At 44.8% G+C, this 27,208-nt stretch overlaps 1 protein-coding gene across 1 annotated transcript in view; it reads left to right on the plus strand.

The window, feature by feature from the left end:
* The window catches only part of LOC138448004 (probable cation-transporting ATPase 13A5), a 512,982-nt gene that overhangs the window by 333,450 nt on the left and 152,324 nt on the right, over window positions 1–27,208 (plus strand). Inside the window, exons 18-20 of the mRNA XM_069604536.1 lie at window positions 3,376–3,500; window positions 3,949–4,112; window positions 22,148–22,270. Of these exons, the coding sequence (XP_069460637.1) occupies window positions 3,376–3,500; window positions 3,949–4,112; window positions 22,148–22,270 (412 nt within the window). The remainder of the gene's footprint in view (window positions 1–3,375; window positions 3,501–3,948; window positions 4,113–22,147; window positions 22,271–27,208) is intronic.

The raw sequence follows: 27,208 nt of genomic DNA on the forward strand, positions 1-27,208 counted from the left end.
AAGATCAGAGGCGGACAAGCATAGACCATAAGGAATATATAATGTGCACATGTAATTTCAACAAATTGTATATCTGGGAAGGATGTATTTGAATCAAATATAGATTTGTGAGCAAACTGACCAGGGGAGGATCTTCTGACCCATAAACAGACTTCATCATGCTGACAATCCATTTCCTGCCCCCAATCATGGGAGAGGGGAGAATTGGGCCAATGACAAGTACAGAGGGGCAGGCTTAGCTAGGCCCAGGCGCACACCCATTTTCAAAACACATAAAAAGAGACTGCTGGGACAGGTAGAGACATTCAATTCCATTTGCTGCAGAGCATGCTGACCGACGACTTCACATCCAGAGATCCAGACTTCAAATCCAGCAATCTCCAAAGACCAGAACTTTACTTCAGAACTTAAAGCAAGGGCCTAAACTCACAAACTGAGAACTCTTCTCAGCAGGCCTCAGCAACCTTAAAATCATTTGCGAACTATTCCATAGCCGGGCGAGCTGTTTGAATTCTTTTGCCAAGAACAATTGCCAGAGACCAGACCAGAGATCCAGAGTGACCCAGACCGCTGTGAGCAGAACCAGAGAGCTGACCCAGATCACTGTGAAGTGCCGAGACCAAAACCGGAGTCCAGTCCAAAACCTGACCAGATCCGTGACGAGGCCTAGTTCAAATTTATATTGTGAGTACCTAGCGGAACTGTGCAGAACCAATCTCTTAGTTAAAATAATCTAATCCAAACTATTTTAACCTAAGTAGAACTGCCTCCTAGAAATCGTGTCATCTGTCATTTTTAAAGCTGCACAACTGTCACCTGTCAATTCTGCAGCTGCAAGCTGTCACCTGCCATTTTGAGTTTACTTTAAATCCGAAAAACTACCTTTATTTAATCGTCTGTATCTCTGGAACCGTTGGGCTAGGAACGAAATTTAACTCTCCTCTGAAAGCTTAGAATCTCAGCTTTCCAACGAACCGACTTGCTACTCCTTATACTTTTGCCGTAATCACGATTCACGCACTTGCGAATTTTGCCGCGATTTGCGATTTGGCCTGATTTCTTTACCTGTAAAAAGATAGCAGCTTTTTGCTTTCCTCTGCTAAAAATTTGTTTGCCTCTTAATAACCATCCCTGAATCATTGCTAAAGTGAGCCTGAGCTCATCCCAAGTATCTCTCACTCACCCTGAACCTCCTAAAGGGAATTAAAAGCATTTTCAGCATATTTCTCACTTCATTGCCACCACATTCAAAGCACTTGGGCCTGTGTTTTAAAACTCATACCTGTTTTCTCTAAGCTTGCTGGGGTGGGAATTGAATTTCGTATTGTATTTGATTGCATTCCTGAGAACTGTGTGTGTTACTTCCATCTCCTTCCATTTCTTACATTGCATAGGGGAGGGGGGTGAATTGCCAGAGAAAAAGTGATTATCTATCTTTTGCTAAAATCATATCAAGTATTTCTGTACTGCATTTTATTCCTCATTGCTTTTCCCTTGAAATCATAAAAGTATTTTTGCTACTTTATCCATCCTATACTAACTCCTCATTGATTATAAAGAAGTGTGCCAGTGTCAGATTACCCATTGTTGATTAACATTATATTTAGAAGGGCGATATCGATTATTAATTTATTATAAAAGCGTGGTATCTATATTTTGTTTTATTTCTCAAATAAACCTTTTAAACTTGCAAAACAGAACTACTTCTTGGCTCAGTGGGGCCAGGGGGATTCTAAGAGAGGGGTGTTATATAGGGGTAGTCATCCAGAACTCATGAACTGGACATTAAGATATATCAATAAGGGTTTCCATTTAGTATCCCAGACTAGGCATTGACTTAGCTGTAGTGTTGGATTGAATCCTCTTACAGTAGCCACAGCTGCATCAACCCTTCTAGGTTTGCACCTGCATTATCTCTGCACCTGCACTGCCATGGAGGGCTGGGGTTCAGGATGTTCTACAACCAGTCTAACCCACAGCTGAGATGGGACTTCTGCTACCACGTTCTAGCACGAGAGAATAATAGAAGAAATGCACTTCTGGCTGCGGAGGAAGCTGAGTGGTGGATACACAGCTTGAAACAGCTGAGAGCTCTCTCTTCTATTTCACTTTCTTTTCATTGTGTTTAAATGTTTCCATGGTCTTGCTCCCCTCTACCTCTCATCTATGTTTTCATTATGTACTCTTTCCAGCTCACATGGTGCACAATCTCAATGTTTGCTTACTGTCCCGCCCCTCGTTGGACCTCTTCTTGCTTCCTCTGGAACTGTTTTCCCTTGGTTTAGCAGTTCTGCTTCATCTCTGCATCACTTCCGCACTCGCCTTCAAGTTTACCATATCTTGTAACTTTATCATTTATTTCTTTAACCATGGACTACATCATTTGCGTTCACCACTTACATTTGTGTACTGTCTTGTTTAAGTTGTACACCACTTTGGCCAAAGGGCTTTATTAGTTCAAATAAATACAAAATAAAATGCAAATGTGAGGGAGATCAAGTTGGTCCGGGTGCAGTTGAGGTTGTGTACATCACCTGGTATCATTTTTTAGTGTGACCACATGCGGCTTGACTTTGCCAATCTGTGAGTCAGTACAAAATGATTCCCCTACACCAGGGGTCTGCAACCTTTGTCTCTACAGATGTTTGGAACTACAACTCCCATCTGTCCTAGCGATCATTGTCAATGTTGAGGGATAAAGGGGGTTGTAGTCCAAAACATCTGGAGAGCCACAGGTTGCAGACCCATGCCCTACACCATACCTAGTGAACACTATAGTTGGGGTATTGAAGTATACTACCGGTGACATGTGAGGCGAGTTGTAGATGGGTAAAGGAAAAAAGTTAGTGCTGTTTCAGTGTCAGCCTTTATCATAAGAGGAAGAAATAAGATTTGATGAATCATACATTGAGGATAGACATTTAGTGAGTGTCAGAAAGGTATTTGTACAAATCATTTTCCTTAACGTTAGCCACCAGTCCTGCACTTGAATGAATAATTAGCAGAATTATCCTTAGCTAGTTTTGTTTTACTGCAAGATGTTGAAATGTATTAACTGCATGTTTAATATTTGTACCATAGATTATGAAATAGTTCACTGTAAGTCCACTAAGTTTGTCCTATTTGCCATTCCATTCTCGATTATCACTCATGGTCCCTTGGAGCTTCGTCACAGCTTGAAAGCAATTACCAAAAAGCCGACACCTTGTTCATGCACGTCGATCTCACAGCATGGTGTGACAACCTTCGACGCACACAATCAATAAGCGTAACCCTCAAAACGTGGCCATTACCTGTTTGTTGACTACACCTTATGGCTCCCACCTCACATTACTTTCAGGACACTGACATTCGTCTTGTTCTCTTGCTTCAAAGGGAAGACGTTGAATGTAGCCTGGAGTTTCTTGGGATCTTGGTGTTCGAGAACCAGCTGAAGCCCGAGACGAAGCCAGTGTTGCAGGAACTGAAGGATGCCAGGATCAGGACTTTGATGGTGACAGGTATGTGAGTAGGAATATCACCACCCTACCAGATACTCTATGCACATGGACATTCTCCTGGGCTTAATCTTAAAGTACCCTTAAAAGAAATACCCTGAGATACAAGGTCAAAGGCAAGAAGGTCATCCAAAGCTTGAAACAATGAAAGATAAACTGAGCACAGAATGAACGGTTGAGGAACACAAATCGAAGAGACTGGCAGCCATATGATGATATTCTATTTGCAAATAGTCTGTGGAAGCCCATCATTTGCCTTCTCAAAGTTTGGGGTGCCCATTTTGTCCAGGTGATGTTCGAAGTAGTTAAAGGGCCTCTCCAATCTTAGTCCTTCTATTCACTTTCAGTGTGTTTTCCTGGATGTCTGAATGATTTTGAACACTGTGAACTAATACAGTATGGGCGGTCTGAAGAACTCATTCAAGCATTTTCTTTTGTTAATTTGTCACAGGTGATAACCTTCAAACAGCGCTTACGGTTGCAAGGAATTCTGGGATGATTTGCGAGACCAGCACATCCATCCTGGTAGAAGCAAGTGGCCCAGTAGGAAGCAAACCTGCTTCAATCACCTTACGAGCGGTTGAAAATACAAAAAAGAAGTTGGACCTAATAGATGTAAGCAATGCCTTCTGTGTAAGCACCCCCTTCTTATTAGCAAAGATGGGTAGCTGGGCTGAAGAATCACTTAATCTATTTGTAGATTAATTTAGGAGTGCTAATGTTATCTTATGGCATTTGTAGAGCGTGATTGTGACCAAAAAAGGTATCCTGGCGCTACGCCTCTCAGGATGCGGGTCTTTCTAACGGTAAGATAGAGAAGAAGAAGAGGAAAAAAGAACCAAACAAAAAACAAAAGACTAAAGAGAGGAGTCAAGAGACGATCCCTAGTAAAAATTAAACAGAAAAGTGTTCAGAGCTTTTCGAAAGGAGAGATGGTCAACACATGGCTAGTACTGTACATAGACCTTTAGTTAGTTCATTGTCAGAATAAATGTGCAGTATCAGGTTTTGTGTGTTATGGCGACTTACCAGGTGCTATTGCATAAACATTGGTCATAAATGAACATTGATGTGTTCACTTTTGACTCTATGGTGGAGGAATGATGAATATAAACAATAGACGCATGGGTTCCCGGGCTCAGAACACACACACAAGTTGTAACTAGAGGTCCATGGCCCTTTAAAGAATCTGTCAGTTTAGAACTGTTGTTCCTTTCAACTATTCACAGTTCTCAAGGCATGCTCATGTGTTTCTCGTCCATACACTGTATGCAACTCCGTTTCACAATGTTTTCCTTCTGCTGAAACTCTTTCTCATTTTCCATGAGGATTGTCTTGGAGTACTCCATGGACATTTTGAAAGGCTCTCAATCCATCATTCCGTGCCATGCTCTGAATGTGCAAGTATAGTCCACCTATCTGTGATTGCTCTGTGGTGGACGGTAATGGTCGTTTACCTATCCGTGTATGCTTCATGGTAGAATCCAGACAGCCAGTCCTTGTAGGGGTGCTTCATGGTGAACTCCACAGGACAGTTAATCCATCTGTGATTGATCCCATGCAGACTCCACTGGACAGTGGAGCCATCTTCACAATTTTGTGCCTGGGGCACATATATAGAAACAGAGCACCTATGCTCATACTGCATTACTGACAAGATCTGTAAATATTTGGAAGCCCTTACTGATAATTAGTCCACCAATAAACATTTACGTTTGATTCTTGTATCAGTACACAGCATGAAGCCTACACTGACTTATATTATTACAAGTACCCTAGTTCAAATGTTATGTACATTCAGACCAAACATTTTCTGGAATGTAATACATACAGAAACAATTATGACAAAAAGCCCTTCTATACAAACGATAGAAAACAGACTTGTATTCATATAAATACAAATCAATATATCAAGTATGCACACAATATTGACATGTATAATGTGTGGGATTAGTAAGTGAAAAAATGATTATTCAAAAATGATAATATATTGTTTAACAATTAAAAATAATAATTGGTAGTATGGGCCACGCTATCCAAAGTAATCAGTATTCAGGGAGATTGCTGAATATCACAAAATCCCCACAGAGGCAACGTGTCTCTAGATAGGCCTCATACAGATGTGTCACAGTATCATCCTTACAAACACATCATCAGCATCCTGTGGTTTGGCAAAGTTAGTCAGTTACAGGCACAACATTCTGTTCCGAATCGTAATTCCCACATAGGCCTTCATCAGGGCACACAGACACATCCGAAGATCAATTAACATGTAATCTAATGTAAAGGGGTATTTTATAGTGCCCCTCTGCCAATAATGTTGGCTCTGTAAGAAAAGAGGGCAGGGTGTGTTAGTCAGATAGTGGGAAGGCAGATGCATAAACATTTGGTGTGGATGGATGCAGGTTGGAAGTACCCGTTACCTGTGTGTCGATATGAAAATCTCTGTTGTTTATGGTTGGTACCGACCAGGCAGTTTAGTCATACGGGCAGCCTATGGATTGTGGAGTGCAAAAATTAACAGTATGGTTGTTGATAGAAGAGGGATAGCGTCTGAATCTGTTAAGTACACTAGACCTAGGATTTAATCTGTATGAGTGTGGTAGGTGTAGGGATTCAAGATTTTAGTAGTGAGTATTTAGTTGAGGGATGATGGGCCGGGGTGGTGAGACTTCCTGGCTCTTGATGGTAGATTTCACTGAGATGAGAGGCAGACCAATGCCACTAAGGAGAGTTTCTATGAGTCAGCTTGGTTCCCACTGATGGTAGTGGCAAGAGTTATGAAAAATGCTGGTCATGAATTAACCCAAGTTTCTGATGCACAGTTTTTAGTTGGCTGCAATTATGATCGTTTTTGTTCAAACCAGTTGGTTGAAAAGCCATGTCTTGAGCTGTTTCCTGAAAGTCAGGTTGTTCGCTTCCAGGCGGGGAGTTTTGGGTAGGGTGTTTCAAGGTTTGTGGCCAGAACTGAAAAAGAGGATCCTCCTTGCCGTTTCTTGTTGAAGTTGAGGACTAGTATTAGTGCAGCATTGCTGGATCTAAACGTTCTGGAAGGAGTGCAGTGTTGAAACTTCCCTCTGAAGGAGGAAAAGCCCCCTCTATGGTATGAACGATGGGCGATGCACAATATTTAGAAATTAGCCCTTCTTTTGATGGGAAGCCAGTGGAGAGTGCGTAATGCTTGCGTGATATGTTTAAATCACTGAGAAGTAGACATGCCTCTGTATTTTCAACTCCTTGAAGTTTCCTCATTAGTTCATCTGGGAGTCTGAGATAGAGTCGATTTGCATAGTCTAGTTTGGATAGTATTAGAGAAATGATTAACCCTGTGGGTTAATGTTAAATAAGGTAAGATGCGGCGTAGCATGCTTAGTTGGGAGAAACAACTTCTGACAATGGCTTTAACCTCTGGATGAAGACTGAGGGTGTTGTCAATGTTTCGTTCCAAGATTTCTTACTCTGGTTGATGAGTTTGGGCAGGGTCCCCTGTCATCAGGTCACAGGATTGTGGAGGAATTTTAACATGTAGGATTACAGAGTATCACCTCTGTTTTGCTAGGATTGAGTTTCAGTCTGTTTGCTGTCATCCATGCCTCCACCTGTGCAAGACAGTTTTTAATGTCTGGGGCATTTGGTGATGGGTGGTGCACACATTTGTAAATTATTTGTGTGTCATCCTTCGGGTACTCCACAGGTATGTGGGCGAGGCTGGGAACAGAACGGGCCCAAGCTTGTGGTTTCCATTCCAGCTGTGAGGAAGGAGGTGATCCAGTGTAAAGCTGACTCTTTAATGCCATTTTCTTCCAGTATTTCCTGCAGGGTCTCATGACTGATGGTGTCAAAAGCAGCTGAGAAGTCTAGCGGGATATGTGCATTCTCTGAGTTTCCATCCACATTGTTTTTAAGGGTATCCCAGATTGAACACAGAGCCGATTCTGTACTCCTAGAAGGTCTAAAACTGTGCTTTACCTCATTGAAGAGTTGGTTTGTTTCAATAAAGTCCTGGAGTTGACGATATATGAATTATTCTAGAGGTTTTCTGATGAAAGTGTGTTTGAGATGGGGTGATAGCTGGATGGGTCATATGGATCTGCTTTGGGCATTTTGAGCAAAGATCTGAAGTATCCTCCCTGGTTGCAGTGTCCTATGGAGTTCCTCAGGGTTCGGCTGTCACCCCGCTATTGTTTAACCTATACATCCGGTCCTTAATGACACTCATTTGCTCATTTGGGTTTAGGGTTTTCTCCTACTCAGACAATACTCAAATTCTGTTTAGATTAGACCCTGATCAGACTGATGTGGGAGAAAGATTAAAAAGCTTCCTGGATACTATCCGAGGCTGGATGGAAGCCAATTGGCTTAAGTTAAATGGTGGGAAGACGGAGGTCCTGATCGTCGTGGCCTCTGTCGGGCCGATGAGCTCGACCTCTTAATTCTGGCTGCCTTCACTCGGACCTCTGCCAGAACCCACCAAAGTGTTCCAGAACCTGGGCATTAAAATACCCACCTCGCTGACCATGGAGACCCAGATGAACTCAGTATGTTGACTAGGCTTCCTTAAACTGAAGTAGTTTAAGAAAGTTCTCCCGTTTATTCCTGAGAAATACCATGCCCAGATAGTTGCAGCTTGCTTAAATGGGAGCATCGACTACTGTAACGCCGTTTATCTGGCACAGCCATCATTCCTCATCCAGCATCTCCAAGTGTTGCAAAATGCAGCAGTTCGATTAGTGAAGCAGATTCCTTTTGGCCAACATGTCTCTAAGGCACGTCAATCTCTTCATTGGCTGCCTGTCACTGCCCGGGTCAAGTTTAAAGCCTCCTGCATGATTCACCGAGCACTGAGCGGGAAAGGTTGTCCGGTCATTCAGGAGAAGTTACATAGCTATACTCAAGGCCGCCCCCGTATATCCACTGATGCAGCACTTCTGTGCGTTCCTAAATAACGAAAGGAGTGAATCGGTGGCAGGGCCTTTTCTATCGCACGGCCTAGGCTCTGGAATTCAATGCCACTCCAGCTGCGGAGCACTGTGGATTTTGCACTTTTCAAGCTGAACCTAAAAACGTTCCTTTTCATGTGATTCTCCGCCCCAGTCTCTTCGGCATCTCTCCAATGCGCCATAATGCGGACTTCAACAGAGCTGGGACTCTTCCAGTGCTGTTGGAGCCATTTGGGAGGGATAGGAAGATGGGTGCTTAGTCTGGAGATTTCATGATTAATGTCTACGGATTGGGGGGACATGGATTGTCAGGAGATCATTATGGGTTGCATAATTCAATGATAGCTTGTAGGTCCTCTGCAGACAGAAGGTAGCAAGGCAATAGATAGGAGGTAGTGGGAGGTGTTGGTGGGATCTCGGTGGCATGCTGGTGGAAGCATCCTTTATTGTCAAGGTGACCCTGCATGGCTAGGATCTTTGGTTGAAATATGCAGCAATTTGGTCACAGAACTCTTTTGTAGAGGTAGGGGTTGCTTAACATGCGGTCAGGCTTTTTTTATGAACTGAGGATCTTATTAATTTCCCTTTCGCTGTGATTGCTGAATCAATGCAGTTGTAGTAGTGTGCTTTCTTTGCTTTGAGTACGTCAGGTCTGTAAAGGTGTAACTGTTGATGGTAGGCACATTTGCTAGTGTGTAGATGTTTTGTCCTCCAGATTTTCTCCAGTTTTCGATTTTTTTAAAGTGATTTGGCATGCTTCTTTTTTTGAGATTTTTTTTAAACTTTCTTTTTGGGGCAATGAAGTCCACTGCGAAAATAATCCAGTTGAGAATGTGGTGGAATTTTTCATCCCATGTGGTTGTTGGTCCATCTGTGGGTATGGCGGATCTGGTTGCTTCCAGTCTTTCCAGTATGGCGCTGATGTGTATTTCTTTCAATGGCTGGTCATGGTGGATGGTGCTTTTGAAGGTTCTGTGAGGCGTGCTGTCTCTGTGAATATTGTGAACAGGATACATAAGTGATCCCCTCAAGGGATGTGCAGTGGGGAGCAGACAGTGATCATTTTTTCATTACAAAAAATGCCATCCAGCGTATGTTGAACTATGTGTCTTTTTGAGGTGTAATGCAGCAAGGTTCGCTCCAATTGGCTTTGTAATAGGGGTGTCTTCTTTCTCGAGCCAGATGCTAAAATATAATGAAAGTATAGTAGTTGGCAATTTACAGACAGGATGAGGTCAACTAGTGTGTCAGCAAAATGAGGGCTGTAGGAGGGAGGTCTATAGATTAAGCAGAAGCTTAGTGTAGCTGTGGGAGAGATGGAGCAGGCCTGAGCGAACGTTCACAGTTTAGGATGATGTCAATGGAGGGTGGTGAGACTACGAAGGAGTCTCTGTATACCAGAGCTACCCCACCTGCTCTCCTATAGCTGCGAATAGGACAGATGATCTTGAACCCTGATGGGATACTCTTGTGGATAACCAGGGGACTGATCACCTGAGAGCCAAGTTTCTGTGATGGAGAGTAAGTCTATCTGTTCTTCGGAGAGAAGATAAAAAATGTCTGATGAGTGCTTAGACTCGGCCAGTGCTGTTGGGTTGTTCAAAGTTGCTTTCATTTGTTTCCTGGGGATCCACGATAATGCTTTCAGATTCAAAGAGGTCTCCACTTGAATTAATAAATGAATGAATGAATGAATGAATGAGTGATATGTCCACGATCACCGCTGCATTACCTCTGATGGCGCTGGCCACAATATGCCCTGTGCGCCTGGACCCACACCATCTCAACGAGGCCACCGAACGTGACAATCACTTCCTTAACCCTATTTCTAAAATCAGTGTTAATCCGATTTTGTCCCACACCCTGCATCCAGATTCACCAGTTCACGTTGCTGGCACCAGAACCCGCCGCCACGCCGCAAATGTTCCTACGGATGCAGCTCCCGTAAAGCTCTTCGACTCCTGCGACCTCAGTGACTTTGCAAAACCCCGTAGCCACACGCAAGTATCACCGCCATTTCCACCCCAAATGAGCCCTTCTACCTGCACACTACTACAAGCGCCCAGCCGAATGCGGCTCCGTATGAGTGCCCTGTCCCTGGCTACCCTGATGACTGTGCCAAACATTGCGCCCAAACGGCTAATGCTATGACTAACACCTCACTGAATGCCTCCATGAACAAACCCTTCATGTGTCCCGCGCTCAATGCTCAGCCGTTTGTTGTTCCGAATGAGAGTTCTGTCTTTGCTGACCCCAATGACAGTGCTACTCATTGTGCACATACAGTAAATATCATTCCGAATGCCGCTATGAATGTGCCCCTCACCATGTGTCTCGCCGCACATGCCCAGCCTAATGTTAATCCTAATGAGCGTTTTGACTCCAATGACTGTGCTACTCACTGTGCCCATATGGCAAATATTACTCCAAATGCCCCCATAAATGTGCCCCCTCACCACGTGTCTCGCCGCAAATGCCCAGCCTAATGTTTCATCTAATGAGCGTTTTGACTCCAATGACTGTGCTACTCACTGTGCCCATACAGCAAATATTATTCTGAATGCTGCCATGAATGTGCCCCTCAACATGTGTCTCGCTGCAAATGCCCAGCCTAATGTTGCTCTGAATTAGGGCTTTGACTCCGATGACCCCAATGACTGTGCTACCCACTGTGCCCATCCGGCAAATATCCTACTGAATGCTGCCATGAATGTGCCCCTCACCATGTGTCTTGCTGCAAATGCCCAGCTTAATGTTGCTGCGAATAAGCGCTTTGACTCTGATGACCCCAATGACTGTATTAATCTCTGTGCTCACTCAGCAAATACTTCCCGGAAGTCCTTCACGCATCCCGTGTTAAATGCTGAGCCGAATGTTACTCAGAATGAGCACCCCGTTTCCTGTGACCTTAATAACGGTGTTAAACATTGCACTCATACGGCCAATGCTACTGTCAATACTTCTCTTAATGCCACATGAATGAACCGCTAAACTTGTGCCCAGCTGCAAATACCTTACCAAATATTGCCCCGAATGAGAGATCTGACGCTGGCGACCCTAATGACAGTGCAACTCTCTGTACCCATATAGAAAATACTACTCTGAATTCCCCCACAAACGAGCCTCTCACTATGTGCACTGACTCCTGTGTCCCTTACGATGACCCAGAATCCTGTGTTCATGTCATATGTACCTCTACGAATGCTGCATCGCCTGACTCGCACAGTCCCCTAGACAATACAGACACCTGTGACTCCCCTGTCGAGTCTAACGAAAATCTTGCTGCCTCTCCCCATGACCCTCTTCCCGCAACACCTGTCCCATTTGCACCCACCTGCGCACCAAACCAATAACTCGAGAGCGCTTCCATTCTAGCGAGTGCTGCCACAAGTGACACTAACCCCATCCTAGTGAACATATCGGACAATCCCAACACTACCTTGCCTTACTCCGGAGACAGCCCAAACCCAGCTTTCATTAAGGGCGGACTTATGAACGCTAGATCACTAATAGGATACGCCCTAGACATACATTACCCTCAACCAACTCGACATAATCGCAGTTACAGAAACATGGCTGTACGCGGCAGCTGGACCCTCCCTATCGTTAGCTGTCCCTGAGGGACACACGATCTACAGGAAGGATAGGCCTCTAACCAAAGGAGGTGGGGTCGCCTTGATTGCCAAATCCAATCTGACCTTCAGAAAACTATCTATCCAAACCTTCCCATCAGGGGAACTACTTTCACTTAAACTGCCCATACCTAACACTACCTCATTCATGTTACACATTATATATAGACACCCAAGCCCACTCCAATCCTTCGAAGAGGACATAGCCCTCCTCGTATCTAACAACACCAAGACATCATCAAGAATCATCATGTTAGGTGATTTCAACCTAGGCCTTTATGACAGCAATTGTGATAACGATGCCACAACCATACACAACACAATTGCCTCCCTAGGCTTCACCCAACACATCGCCCTCACCACTCTCAACAAAGGTCGAACCCTAGATTGGCTCGCTGACTTAAACGGCACGACCAGTATCGTAGCAAACTCTTCCTAGCCTCTGCTAAAAAATATAAGCTAGCGATACTCCAGGTGAAGAGCCTCACCTACAAAATTGTATCTCCAACACAAAATCAGGGAGCAAAAAACTATTCTCCATCCTGCAGGAATTCGAGTCCTTTGGAGTATCGACATCCAAAAAGCATTACTAGACAAAATATCCATGCTCCAGAACAAAATCGTGAACAAGAAAAAAGATAAAGCTACCTGGCACTACACGGACCACTGACACCGCCTCTGAAACTCTCATCATCGACAAACACAACCCACTTTTTGAATTTAGGCCAGTCTCCACTACAGAGATTACCAAGATCATCTCTAGCCTCAAACCTTCCAGGTGCCAAGGAGATATCTGCCCTGCCCCAGCCATCAAAGAGTGCGTCATGGAGCTTGCCCCATTTATCACTTCCCTCATCAATAGCTTCTTCACACAAAGTAGCGTTCCCAACAACCTAAAAGACGCCTGGGTCCTCCCACCTTCACTCGACCCCAACACCCCAACCAACTACCACCCCATCACCACCGTCCCATTCCTCCTAAAAATCCTCGACCAAGCTGCCTACCTCCAAACAAACAGCTTCCTGGGCCTACGCCAATCAGGGTTCAGACCTAGGCATGGCGTGGAAACGGTGCTCCTCGACCTCAAAAACCAAATAGATACCGTCATCGATAATGGAAAGCAAGCTATTTTACTTCTCCTCGACCTCTCTGTAGCCTTTCATCTTGTGAACCACAATATCCTATGTCGCCATTTATCTAGTGCTGCCCACTTCTTCCCTAAAGCCATAACATGGATAGAAACATTTGGGGGGGCGTGGCCAACTGGCCATAGAATAAGACGTGCCCGAGAGAGCTGCTCCTGGGATTCGACAATGATTTGTTTGAACATTAACCAAAAATGGATAAGCTGCTTCAGAAATAGAGGCACGGGTGTCTGAAGGGGCCCCCTGCCACAACTGCAAAAGTCGAGCAAATCGGGCTGAATAAAAGAAGAGAAATCAACTTTAAAGCATCTTGCTGCTCTGAAACAAGTATCCAGGATGGTGGAGAACAAAGGAAAAGCGGCCGCGGCAACGAGGACAATGTTGCAGCCCCGATCGAGATGCAGATAAGTGAGCACTGCTCCTAGAATTGCGTGAGGGTCTGTGCGCCGGAGCGGTGTGCGGACCACTGGCCAGGACGGAGAGCCATTGTAAAGGGCTCTGTGCGACGAGTGGACCCAGGCTGCGGCTACGGTGACCGCACACACGGAAAGGGGAGGACCAGCACCCGAAGACCGTGCAGCCCCCCAGCTGTGCAGGATTATGAGGCCCGTGGCTCCCTGCTGTCTGCGGGTAGGCGAGCTGTGGGACACGAAGGCTGCACATGAGGAGCGGAGGTACGTGGAGGATCCAAGCGAGAGCGTCCGTGAGCCGCAGGATCAGTGGGACACAGAAGCCCCAAGATCGCGCATCAAGCGCTACATGGAGACAGAGAGCCCATGTGTGTGAGACCGGGGAAAAGAGGCTTGCTGCCTCGATGGATCAGATGTAATTAAGTGCTGAACTGCGAGAGGGACTGGTGCTGCTGGCTGGGCACTTTTCCCACGAGAGAAGCAAGATCAGGCGAAAACAGTCAAAACAAAGGCTGCCAGCATATAAGGCGGGGCATAACGACACAAGGCATATAATGAATCACCCCTTGCTTTGTGCACCCAACACCATGTATTGGAATCACTGGGGCGAGGAGGAGTACGCACTGAAAGACAACTGGGTGTAAAGGCTGTTATACTGGGAGGCTAGTGGCGTGCGTGGCGCATACGAGTGGCACTCCAAAAGCAAGATTGAGATTTGCTGAGTGAAGCAATGCTGGAGCTGCGTTGAGGGAGGGAAACCAACGAGGTCCACTGGAGATACCCTTGCCCGTAGGCACATATGGGACTTGGGACCTGAGGCTGAGTACTGACTGTGGCAGCAACCCGCTGCGGAGGGTGCCCTTAGAGCACCTAGTGCAAATGGAATAATACCACTGCGCCCATAATATAAAAGTGCCGGAGGCCGATGGAGAGATGAGGCCTTCCCACTCTGTCTGAGGCATATGTCGGCGTGGACACTGCGCCACGATCCCTGAGGAACCAAGCTGAAGCAGATAGCCCGGGGAGTGCAAATGCTGCGCATCAAGAGTTGACACAGAAAAGCGCATAGTATTGCACTGCGCTGAGTGGCAGACAAGCCAGTTGGAAACATGGGAGGACATAACCCACTCGAGTAAGCAGCTCAGCACACACAAATCTACGCGGGGCACCCCAAGATAACTGCCAGGGCCGGTAGCGACTTGCTGACATCACAGCCCAGCAGGGTAATAGAACTGCTGTGCCACGGACAGAGCAGCCAGGGACATTCAATTCAGACCACAAGATGGCGGGGAGAGTGATCAAGGGTAAAAGCAAACAACCCACGATGGATGCGTTTGCCAAGTCACATCAGTCTCCAACGATGTCGACGCACACGGGTGCAAGTGTATCCACAGAAAGCTCCCAGGGGACTGAAAACCACCAGATATTGACGGCCAGAACGGAACTAAGAGACTCTTGGGGTACAGCAATGGCGGATCTAAGAACCTCCCTAGAGGCCAAGATAGACGCGGTGGGGATAGAAGTCAATCTGCTGCGACAAGAAGTCAGGGCGCTGGCAGACAGAATGAGTAGCCTTGAAAGTGTGGTCAAAACTAACACGACCACCAGCACTGATAATGCAAAGGAAGTCCACATACTAAAGCAGCAAGTGGCTAACCTGGAAAATCGCGCAGAGGAGACCGAAGGAAGGGCGCGACGGAATAACATTTGTGTGGTTGGTCTGCCGGAAGGAGAAGAAGGTCAGGACTCTACGGATTATGTGGAAAATATGATCCTGCAGGTAATAGGGGCCGATAAACTCTCACAGGGATTCACAGTGGAGCGAGCGCACAGAGCCCTCATGAGGAAGCCAAAGCCTGGAGCCCCTCCCCGCGCAATAATTGCCAAGATACTGAACTATAAAGATCGTGAGAAGATTTTGGAGTACTTCAGAAAAGGGGGAACGATTGAAAGAGCCTCGGCTACTATCACAGCTTATCCTGACTATACAATGCTGGTCCAGAGGCAGAGGTATAGCTATGTTGCGGTGAAGAGGAGGCTGCACACGGCCGGCATCAGATGTATGCTTCTGTACCCCGCAAGATTGAAAGTGTTGTACCAAAGTAGAATGTTCTTCTTTGATACCCCAGAGGAAGCTGCTGCATGGCTGGACCTACAGGGCTACCTGGAACAAGATGTGGAAAGGGCACAAGGAGAGCAAGATAAGTGACTAAGACACTCTATATATTCTGGCATATCACACCGCGAGGTATCCCAGAGAGACTTGATAGAGACATTGATAGAGGTGCAGGGATGGGTAGTGTTGTAGCCAGGTTAGGATGTCCCTGATTATGCTGGTGTGTAATGGACTGGAATATAGAACATTAAATGTATGAGCAAACTGGATAGTAGTGTGTAGCGGAATTGTAGCATATAGGAGCGGTAGAACACAGGCACCTTATCCCCCAAGTGGCAGCAGAAATAGCAGGATAGCCATTAGGGCGACCTCACCCTGCTACTAGACAACTTTGGTCTGGCAGATGTGTGGAGAACGAGACACCCCCAAGACAGGCAATACTCGCACTATTCTGCCCCGCAGCAGTTACATACGAGACTGGACTATGTCTTTGCTACGTCAGAGGTAATAACTGAGATTACTCAGGCAAAATATAAAGCGAGGGTCCTCTCAGAGCAAGGATTCCGACATAGCGCCTCCCCCAAGTGTATTTTATAAAGTATATAGGGAGGAAGTGCTCCCCCAATGTTAGACATGCTAAATGAAGCGTTTGAGGTGGGACGGCTGCTGGAGTCAGAGAGGCGATCATAATACAGCTTCCCAAACCCAAAAAGCCTGGGCATAGGTGTGGCTCCTACAGACCTTTGTCGATGTTGAACCAAGACAGCAAGATATTAACGGCTGTCTTGGCAAACAGACTGCGGAGAGTTATTGGCAAACTAATACACCCAGACCAGACGGGCTATGTCCCGAATAGAAATATAACTCACAATCATAGACGGCTCCAACGGGTTGTTGAATGGGGGAACAAGAACGAAGGCGAAATGGCAATTGTGTCCTTGGACGCGATAAAGGCCTTCGATTCGGTCAAGTGGCCATGGCTGCTGGCGACCCTGGCATGCTATGGTATGGGGCCTGGATACATAAGGTGGGTGAAGATGATATATAGTGAACCGCTGGCCAGGGTCAAAACAGGATCAGTGATATCCGAAAGATGGCAACTTAGTAGAGGCACCAGACAGGGGTGACCATGGTCCCCAATGCTCTATATACTAGCCCTGGGACCCCTAGCAATATACCTTAGACAACAATACGATACTATAGGTATCGAGATAGGAGCAGAACGACACTTGATCTCCTTCTCTGCAGATGACTTGCTGCTGTACTTGAGGCACCCGGAGGAAAATCTCCATTACATCCTGGAAGTGATGGAGAGATATGCGGGGTTGTCTGGTATAGCGGTGAATCCTCAAAAATTCAGTATTTTCCCGCTAGGCAGTTATAAGGGAATCCCTGTGGGACAATTGCCGGTGCTACAAACACCATGGGCGGTCAGTACTTTCCAGTATCTTGGGATAGACGTGTACCACACAGTGGAAGAAGAGCATAGGAACAATACCGAGGTAGCTATTGAGAAAATCGAGAAGTGTATGCAGTTCTGGGTGAAGTTGTCCCTAGCAATGATGGGACGGGGGGCAATGCTCAAGATGGTGGCCCTACCTAGGCTCCTACTTTATTTTGGGAATATTCCATACCTGATACCCAAGAAGTTCTTCACTAAACTGAACAGCATGTGTAGGGATTTCCTGTGGCATGGTACCCAGAACAGGGTGGCACTATGGAAACTGCAGAACTTGTATGAAAGAGGGGGATAAAATTGCCTAATTATGAGGTTTATTATGTAGCGAGCCAGCTGCAGTATATTGCCAAATGGCTCTCAGATGAACAGACCCCCGAATCCAGGGTGTTTGGACAGAATTGTGCCCCATTTTATTTAAAAGAGATGATCTGGCTGCCCAAGACAGAAATGGAAGAGCGCCCTAAAATGATGATGCTGGGGTGGAAGATATGGCGCTGAGCATGCCAGATGATGGACAACCCATTCCCATCCTCCCCGCAGGTACCACTAGTTGCACTGGCAGGGGGAGATATGCAGCTGAAGATGATAATCAGGAACCACTGGGAGTCGGTGGGGTTAGTGACGATGGGAGATATCTGGCGAGAGGGGACCATCATAGAGTTTGGAGTGCTGGGTGAGGAGATGGGGTTACACATGGGCCAGTATATAACGTATCACAGAATGGTGCAAAGAATTAGAAAAACATGGCCCGAAACGGTACTGGGAGAAGAACCAGATGCTAGCATAGATACAATTTATGATATAACGGAGGGGGGGCACAAGATCTCTAGACTGTACGAGATGATGATGTCCAAGGTTGGGAAGGAATTAATACAACTAAGATTAGACTGGGAAGCGTAGGTGGGAGCTGCGATAGAGAACGGGATGTGGAAACGTGCCCTGGGGTACCACAAGAAGGTGACAAGAAATGCGAGACTAAAACAGATACAACTATATATCACGCATAGGGCATATATGACACCCCAGAGGATATCTAGGTTTGAAAATGCTGGAAGACAAGCATGTCCCAAATGCGACGAAGAAAATGCTGGCATGGTACACATGTTTTGGTCATGCCCAGCAATTGAGCGCTTCTGGGGTGAAGTAGCACGGAAACTAGCGGAAAAAGGGGGCACGATTGTTATTGATACAGCTTGGGCATGATTGCAGAAACTTAAGCATGTTAGCAAATTGAAGGATCTAGCATATGTGCTTGCAAAAATAAGGATTGCCATGGGATGGAAGACATGTCACAGGCCACGGGTGGAGGTGTGGTGGAAGGAGTTGCATAAAATGGGCGGAGGCAGAAACCATGGTATGGCAAGAGGCGAGCATTGTAGGGGGAGAGGAGGAGGCGGGAACCCTGTTGGCATGGAAATCATTAATAGCAGAACTGTTTGGAACAATACAGGATCTGACAGAATCCACGGAATGTGAGACCCAACCACACGAGGCAGATACAGAGAGCGTGGAATCAATAGGCTTGTAAAGGAGGGTGGGATAAGGGGAGCAGTGACAGAAATTAAGCAAGGAACAATTGAGCTGTTGATATTTGCACTGCGTGTTTGGTTTGTATTGTTTTGTTTGAATAAACCAATAAAATTATTTTTTTTTAAAACATGGATAGAAACATTCCTCTAAGATTGAACAATGAGAGTTTTCTTTAACACAGCAAACGCATCTCCTGCCCCAGTTCGCTGCAGGGTTCCCCAAGGTTCATGCATGTCACCCACATTATATGATATATTCACTAAGCCACTGTTTGATCATCTAGATGAACTTGGAGTGTCTTACACTAACCATGCAGACGACATGCAGATCCTCCTACACGTCACAGGCAACTATGAGAAAGACTCCACGTCACTCAACAACATCTATCAGATCATCTAAACCTGGATGGCTCAACATGAACTGTGCCTAAACGACGCCAAAACTGAGCTCCTACTGGTAGGCACCCAGACTTGTCTCAAAAAACTTGACCCAGAATATAAAAGCTTTACTATAGACGGTAAAACCATCACTATCTCAAAGGAAGTGAAAACCTTAGGAGTGTACCGCGACTCATCATTATTGCTCACTAGACAAGTCAATGCCACTATCGCATCTGCAGCATACATAGCTAAGCTGATCAATGCATGCAGAACCTACCTCTCACCCGACAGCTGCATGACCCTAGCCAGAGCCCTCATTCTGTCCAAATTGGACTATTGCAATGTTCTCCTCACGGGTGCTTCAACAAGCAACATTAAAAAACGTCAGGCCACACAAAACAATTCCCTAGGAGCCGCCCTAAATATTCCCAAAAGAGAGCACATATCTGACACAAGACGCAATGCACGTTGGCTACCCGTCCAGGACAGAATCAGATACAAAACCATGTCATTGACCCACAAATCTCTGGCCAATACTGCATCAAAATACCCCTCCAACACTCTCACCTCAACCCAAACCACCAAATAAGCACGTGCCTCGGCTGCCCATCTCCTCACAGTTACGGAATTCAAGAGAGCCAAAGCCGGAGGCCGAAGATTCCCAGTAGTAGCGGCAAAATAATGCAACACCCTCCCACTAGCCATCAGAACGGACCCTTCCCCCTTTTCCTTCCACAGAAATTCAAGTCCTGGCTTCTAACACTTAATCGATAACATCTCAGATGCTCCCCAGCCATCTTACTCCTAGCACTCAGCCTTTGGCACTGTCTAACCATGCTGTATATATTGAATATCATGTACATACTGTAAACCTGTAAATATGTATAACTATATTTTCTACTGTGTGCCTGTATATCACTCACCTGTCCAGCGCCCAGATACCCACGAGTTCAGTGCGCTCTACAAATGTCAAATAAATAAATAAATGAGTCAGTGGAATTCATAAAGCGCTACCAGCGTAAACAAGGTATCTAAACAATAAATAAAAAGCACCTAAAAAAAGAGAGAAAATTTGAAGTAAAATAATGTCCATGGATCTTATCCGAGTAAAGTTGTAACAAAGACAGGTTGATTGGCACAAAAATCAGTTGTTGTTACCGCCACTTGGTTCTGTGGACTTATCACAGAATTACAAGTGCTGGAAAGGTGGTGTAGATCTCCATTTCTGGAGAACATAGGACTCAATGGGGATTTTGGTGGCAGTACCATGAGCTGTACTTCCGCCACAGTAATATTGCTGTTTTTGGGAGGTAAGATGGAGGATTCACCTCTAGGCTTTGATAGACAGGAATCTTCCACTTTTCCACCAAACACGGAATTCGGGGGTGCGGTAAAATATCAAAATGGCAGTAATTCGCGACTGCCAAAAAATGGCAGTAATAGTACTACTAAGGTAACAAGAAAAGATGGGAATGAAGGTGAAGTAAAATCAAAACTGTAATAATGAAAGATCCTTAGACATCTTGAGTAGGTTCCATAAGTCAGCTTTATTCCATATTACACAAAGTCCCTTTAAGATGGTAAGCATGAACCACTGGGTCCCATCACCCAGGCTGGGGCTCTTCAGCTGACATACATTGGAACCTTCACTACAGGCATTCCTACACTCACAGCTAAACATTCTCTCAGGCACACCCACATTCTCGCGTCCATTCCCCCGCACCTGCAGTCACACCAAGCACATTACAACACAAACATTATTTATTTATTTCATTTTTAGTTATTTTGATATAGCCGCATCAAGCTGGCTTTGGCACAACATAGTAAAAACAGATGAAGTACACACCCAATTGACCAAAACACAATAAAAATGTAAAGTTCAGTGTGCAAAGAATGTGCAAAGGGCGCATCCCCCAAGTTGGCGGAAAGAATAAAGAGAGAAATATATGTGAAGTACATAACACAACTTCCCCATCTGCTCAATAGGGATAAATGGAAAATGTCCCAATTGATTCACTATCCGGCATGATGAAGCAATGTAATATAAAAGAACAGCCATGTTGTATTCATAATAGTCGTCAGCCATTGTTTAACATTATGTGAGAATCTGTTATAAATCATAGAAATTTGAGAGTTGATGGTCTTCAGCTCTAAAGAATGGGGTTTTACACTTCTCTTTCTTCCTAGTTTCGTCAGGACTTGCTGCCTATATTTCGATTCAAGTGAAAAGTGCGTAGTTTACTAGGGGCTTCAATGCCTGATCGCCAGAAGAAACATTCTCTGTGGAAACCAATAATCACATCTGGTGTCAGGGAACAGGAGAGCACAATGGCTACAATGGATGACCGGTATCATAAAGGGTGACACTGGGAGGCGCAAATCACCATTACGATCCATGCGCTGCTCGCGCACGAACCTGTCTTAGTATTACTGCCACTTTTTTACTTCACCACCAAACTAATAACGATGCCCAATGTCAGTAGTGATTAACATACATAAATCTTTTATTTTATTCCATGAGCCATGGTGAAGCTGTCATCAAATAATGCCTGAGTATTTCAAAATTGCATCCCAGTAAAGATCAAAATACACATGTAATTCTGGATATAAGTATCAGTTAAAGATATCATTGCATGAAAAGGGTAAAAAGAGAGAGAAAAGAACAATACATGCTTCTTCCAATAAGCAGAAAACATTTGAATACAGCTGTAATTCAATGTAAATATCACAAAATAAAGCCTTTGTGCATTGGAAAATAATCCACAATCTGCTAATTAGCCTGTAAGACTTGGAGATAGGACAATGGTGACGTTGATCCTTTTCAAACGTCACCTGAATAATTGTATTTGGATTTCTATAGACATTGTTTCTTGACAAAGGTTCACAAATTTAGTGTGGTGGCAAACTCACAAGCGTTGGCTGGAGGCCATTGCTCAATCCCAATAAGTCCATGGTGCGAATCAATTACACATTTAAACCCTCCTTAGTTGATGTTGTGGATAATTCCCCAATGACCATTTGAATGCCTTTGTTTACAGGAGACGCGCGTTACTTTTGGTGGTCGATGCAGTCCGCTGCTGGAAAGGGACGACTACCATTTCGCCATGGTTGGACAATCATACCAAGTCATAGTGCAGCATTTCTATAATTTTCTCCCAAATGTAAGTTACATATTTATTCATTTATTTAATTGTATTTTGATTAAACAAAGACCAGGCCAAGTGGTGTATATGTAGGTTGCTTTCACTGCAGGCGCAGGGGTGCAATGGAGGTACAAATCCCTTGAAGTTTATACTGTGCACTAAGGAAGAAGGGTCCCACTGTGGTTAGGGCTAAATGCTTGTGAGGTGAATGGGAGTGTCCCAGCCACGTATATTCTTTCAAAAATTCACCAATGACCTTCTTCTTCTCCTAAGTGTGTTTTGGAGCGCTTTCCATCCGAATTGACAAAGTTTGCCCCCTCTTGGTTATGGAATTAAATACAGTCTTCTTTGTTGGCATCGACGAGAAATGTAAACATTAGTTAGTCCCTTTTTGCCCCTGTCATTCTTTCTTTTGTTCCATTTTTAATATATCAAATTCATTTGTTACAGTAAATATAAATTCCTTTAGGGCTTGTATCATCCATTTTCTTTGTGCTTCATATCGTTTACAGTCCACTACATAGTGTTTCACTGATTCCTCCTTTTCTACAATAGAAGCATTTTCCATCCTCTGACGCCCAATTTGCTTTAGCATACTATCCAGACCTGTGTGCCCTAATTGTAGTAGAGTGGGGATATCTGTCTAATCAAACTTCACTACCATTACATCATTTCTTTTTATATAGCTTCCTTTTGCAGAAAATGCACACTGTCTCAAATTGTACTTTCTTCTTGGAAGGTGTTAAACTCAGATTGCAACCATTGAGCTGCTTCTTCTTTAGGCAAAGTTGAATTTTTTGAACTGTCACTCAGTTGTTAATGTTGCTGCGCATGTCCATTTGTTATAGCACACACAACCACTAATAATTAGCAAAAAATAGAAAATAAACACAATAACCAGCACATTTGGAGACCCGTGTCCAGGTCCCCTGTTGCTTAAAAAGGTCTGTCAAAACCCCACCCCCGCTGGTAGAGCATATCCCCACCCTGCTCACCAACCCCCACATGGACAATGTGCCCTTGGTGTGTTGGTGATATTCCTTCAGGACACACACGCAGATAATGTATGTTTCCATATACCAGGCCTGTCCCCACCTTGGGAGATGTCTATGTCACTGATTTTCTCATTCTACTTTTAACCAAAAAAAGAAAGGAACACCTGTGCCCCTTCAAAATGTCTGTGTTTTGTTTTCTCTGGTAGAGCTGCATGCAGTCAGCAATGGTTGTGGTGGCTACAGCAAAAGGGGCAAGCAATATGTAAGTGCTGGGTGGTAAAGAAGATGGTGTGAAGGATTGCCATTTGGCAAGGGTGTGGTAGCCCTATCTTTGTTGATTTGTATTCATAATAACACAATGTGTGCAATTCTCTCTCAGAAATGGTGCCCTGCTAACCAGGCCCCGATTTCAGCAAACTCCATTTCAAAAGCATAGTCTACACATTTATTTAATTGTTTTTTTTATAACACGCTAATACCATACGTGAGTTTGGTTTCTAAGGACGGATCCGGATTCAAACCTCTGTTGCTCTGCATGGTCTTGCTTCCAAGACCAGCATGTTACCCCTTCGCTATCCTCTGTTCACATGTGGCCTGCTACATCAGTATCTTGATCTGCCTGTTCTCCACGGACACAAAGCCTGTTCAAAGGTCACATGTGGCCTCTTGACAAATGCAGTGACAGCCAAGTCAGGTCAGCACAGGTGAGGCATTTAAAATATGCACCCCTGATACCAAACTACATAATTGTAAGAAATCACCATCCTGGTGGTGGTTTTAATCTTTAAACTTAATCGATACCTGAGTTAAGGTATATTTCTCTGAACTATTGAATCCACATCAAATTGGTACCATACTTATGTCAGCACTGTGAGCCCAACCTACCCATGAACAGGCTATGTGTATTCTCCCCATAGACTAGCTGTCTTGTTGCACCCAGAAGGACAGGAATGAGTGGGAGTTGTCTCTCTTTTGATCCTTTGTGAGGTCGGGACACCATTCTCCAGCATGACATCCCCTTAGTAGGAGCAAGCTTAGGATACAGGAATCAAAGCACACAACCTAAACAAAAGGATTAGCCTCACACCAGGGTGCTGCATACCAAAGGGCCTTTGATGCTATGGGTTTGAGAAGGGGGTGGTTTTAGTGTAGACAAATGAGCTCCACACAGTTGGGGAAGGGTTGCACCATCTTGTTTCACTCTTTACCGTTATTCCCTTCCTGTCCCTCCACTTAATTTAGAACAAGGATTGGGTATCATACATGAACCTAAGAACCTCTTGTCGAAAGGGCAGGGATTGGAAGCCTTAACCACACTTTCTTTTGTCCAATCACCTATTGACTTTTGCTTATGAAAGAGAGGGTCACAACCCTCTGTGAAATTCACTTTTGGACCATCTTGGTCATAAGTATGGATTCATTTGGACCTCTCTTTGGAAAGTTTGACCTTTTCAAAGCCCTCAGCCATTGGGGTGAAGAAGGAGTGCTCCAAGGCAGAGGCAAGCTTAACTCCCTTTCCACTCCCAGGGCACATTGGGGATGACTCTTGAGAAGACCAAGTCCTGCCACTCTGCTGCAAAACTCCCTTGGCTGAGAGAACAGATGCTGATAGACTCGCCTTGTCCAAGAACCCTGCAGTGGATGATACAAGAACCTTGTTTTTGCCATCAAATCCATTAAGCTGCCTTCGATGATAAGCCAATGGGAGCCATAAGAGCCTTTCACACTCACTCAACTTCGAACCACCATGCTTGCATCATCCATCTGGCTTCATGCTGTATCACTCCAGAAGAGTAGCATCACTGGTCTGGCTTGTGCACCTGCACACCTGACTCTGAATTGCTGCATTGGACACAGCATCTAACCACCAGGAATTTGAATTGCAGCTTGACATGAACCTCTGGATCTTCGAGTCACACATCGACCCAAACCAATGGTACATCATCATCTCGAAGCACATTAGATCATTGAATTGCTCCTGGCGATCCATTCAACATGCACAGTTTGACGCTGCTTCTCACTCAATAATTTGACACTGACTCACCAGTGACTCGCCTCTTGCATTTTCCTGACTCAACGCATTTGGATCCAATTCAACCTGCATGCACAACCATTCAAAGCCCAGCTCGACAATGTTGAAATGACCTTCTGAGAGTATAGCTCATGTTACCACAAAAGAAAAAGGAGGTATATCTTTTAGCTGTGCCTCTTTTACCTTTATGATTGTGATCACTGTTTGTAGAAGTGTGAGGGCCGAGTTGGCATTGTAGCCACTACTCATCCTTATTCTACTGCAAAGCAGAAGTCATTTAATCACAGATTGGCAAAAGGGGGTTTACAGAACCCATCCTTTCCCCACACAGAACCCTGATAAATACTGCCAAATTGGACTACTTTATATTCTAAACTCATTTCAGTACAGTACTGCATTAATGGCACAAATTGTGTCTGGATAAATATTTGTACAAATTCAGATGACTTCCATTGACATTTCAAGTTATGCGATCATTGCTGAAATGATCATATTACAAACTAGCAAACATCCTCTGCTGAACGCCGTGCCAGTGCAGTATAATCCTACTTTTGTGTTGCAGCTACTGACAAAGTGCAGTCCTACTTTTATGTTGATGGGTCTGCTCTGTGTTTTATTTTGAAAATCTGATCACCATAAATATACACCTCCAGCTTCCACACTTAGCCTGTTCTTTCAAAAATGTCTGCGAGTCTCCTTGCCTCGTATGTTTGTTTGTTTCTCTTTGTTTGTGCTCATGCCATGAACACCTTTTCCTTTTCATGGCCCTGAGGACTAGAAGAGGGACTGTTATGGATTGGAGAGTCGGGAGTTGGGAGTCAATAATCCAGAGGCAAAGCAGTGCTGGCTTGGAGAAGTTCTGAAAACTCTATCCTGCAGATGGGAGAGAGTAATTGGTTGAGAGTGGAAGCAAGTCAGTGATACTGAGTGGAAGGATCAGATGGCTGAAAATGAACTCCCTTACAGCGGCAAGGGTGAATCTTGGAGCCAACCTGGAGCCACCTTAGTGCAGAGGAGACGACTGCATATATGCACAAGAGAGCTGAAAAGAAGAGGAGTAGGGAAAACACCTTTTTCAGTAGCTGAAGCTCTGGAGCTGGACACAGGTCTCTTGGCCGAGAGCAGTGGAATCCCCCAAGAGGAGAAGGAAGGGACGCAATCAGAGATCCAGGGAGGCGGAGAAGCCTGGAGAGGTGCTAAATGTGGTGAGAACCCCACAGTCAGGAGGCTGTTGAAGAACAGGAACACATTCACTGAAAGGCTAACAAGCAGTGCCGCATTGTGGAGGTTAATGTTCAATGTTAATAGACTTAATACAGAAATTGAATGTAATACAGAATGCTCCTAGCTGGAAATGGATGGTCAGTTTCCTAGGACCAAGACAGAACCCAAGTGTAACAAGGAGTGCTGCATGCTGTAACTAATTGATCAACCATCCTAGAGCCAAAACAGAAACCGAATGTAACTGGAAAGTTGCATGCTCGGATTTGATGTTCTAGTTCTTAAAGCAAAACAGAAGTAGAGGTTAACAATGAGTGCTGCTTGCTTGTACTTGATGTGGCAAACTGGTGATCAGAGAGAGACACCAACCCCACAATATTCCAAAAGACAATGAACATGTGAATACCAAGAGAGACGTACAATGTGATGTCCAAATTCTCAAAGGCATTGTGGTGGAGAAACATTGTGACTGTTATAAGTCCAAGATTAGACTTCCTGACCACCTGACATCGAACACAATTCATGTTCTAAATAAAACGTTGGGACTCTACTCCATTATAAACACCATTATATTTTCAAGTCTGTCACATTGCCCTGATAAAAACAAACAGCTAAGAACAGGGAGTGAAAAATGGGACGAAGAATAATTTCACAATGTGTGGTGGACAAAAACCATCTGCAAAAACAGAAGGTTTCACAGGACATGTG

Source organism: Ambystoma mexicanum, chromosome 3q, assembly GCF_040938575.1.
Source record: "Ambystoma mexicanum isolate Mex_15411 chromosome 3q, UKY_AmexF1_1, whole genome shotgun sequence".
Taxonomy (NCBI): domain Eukaryota; kingdom Metazoa; phylum Chordata; class Amphibia; order Caudata; family Ambystomatidae; genus Ambystoma; species Ambystoma mexicanum.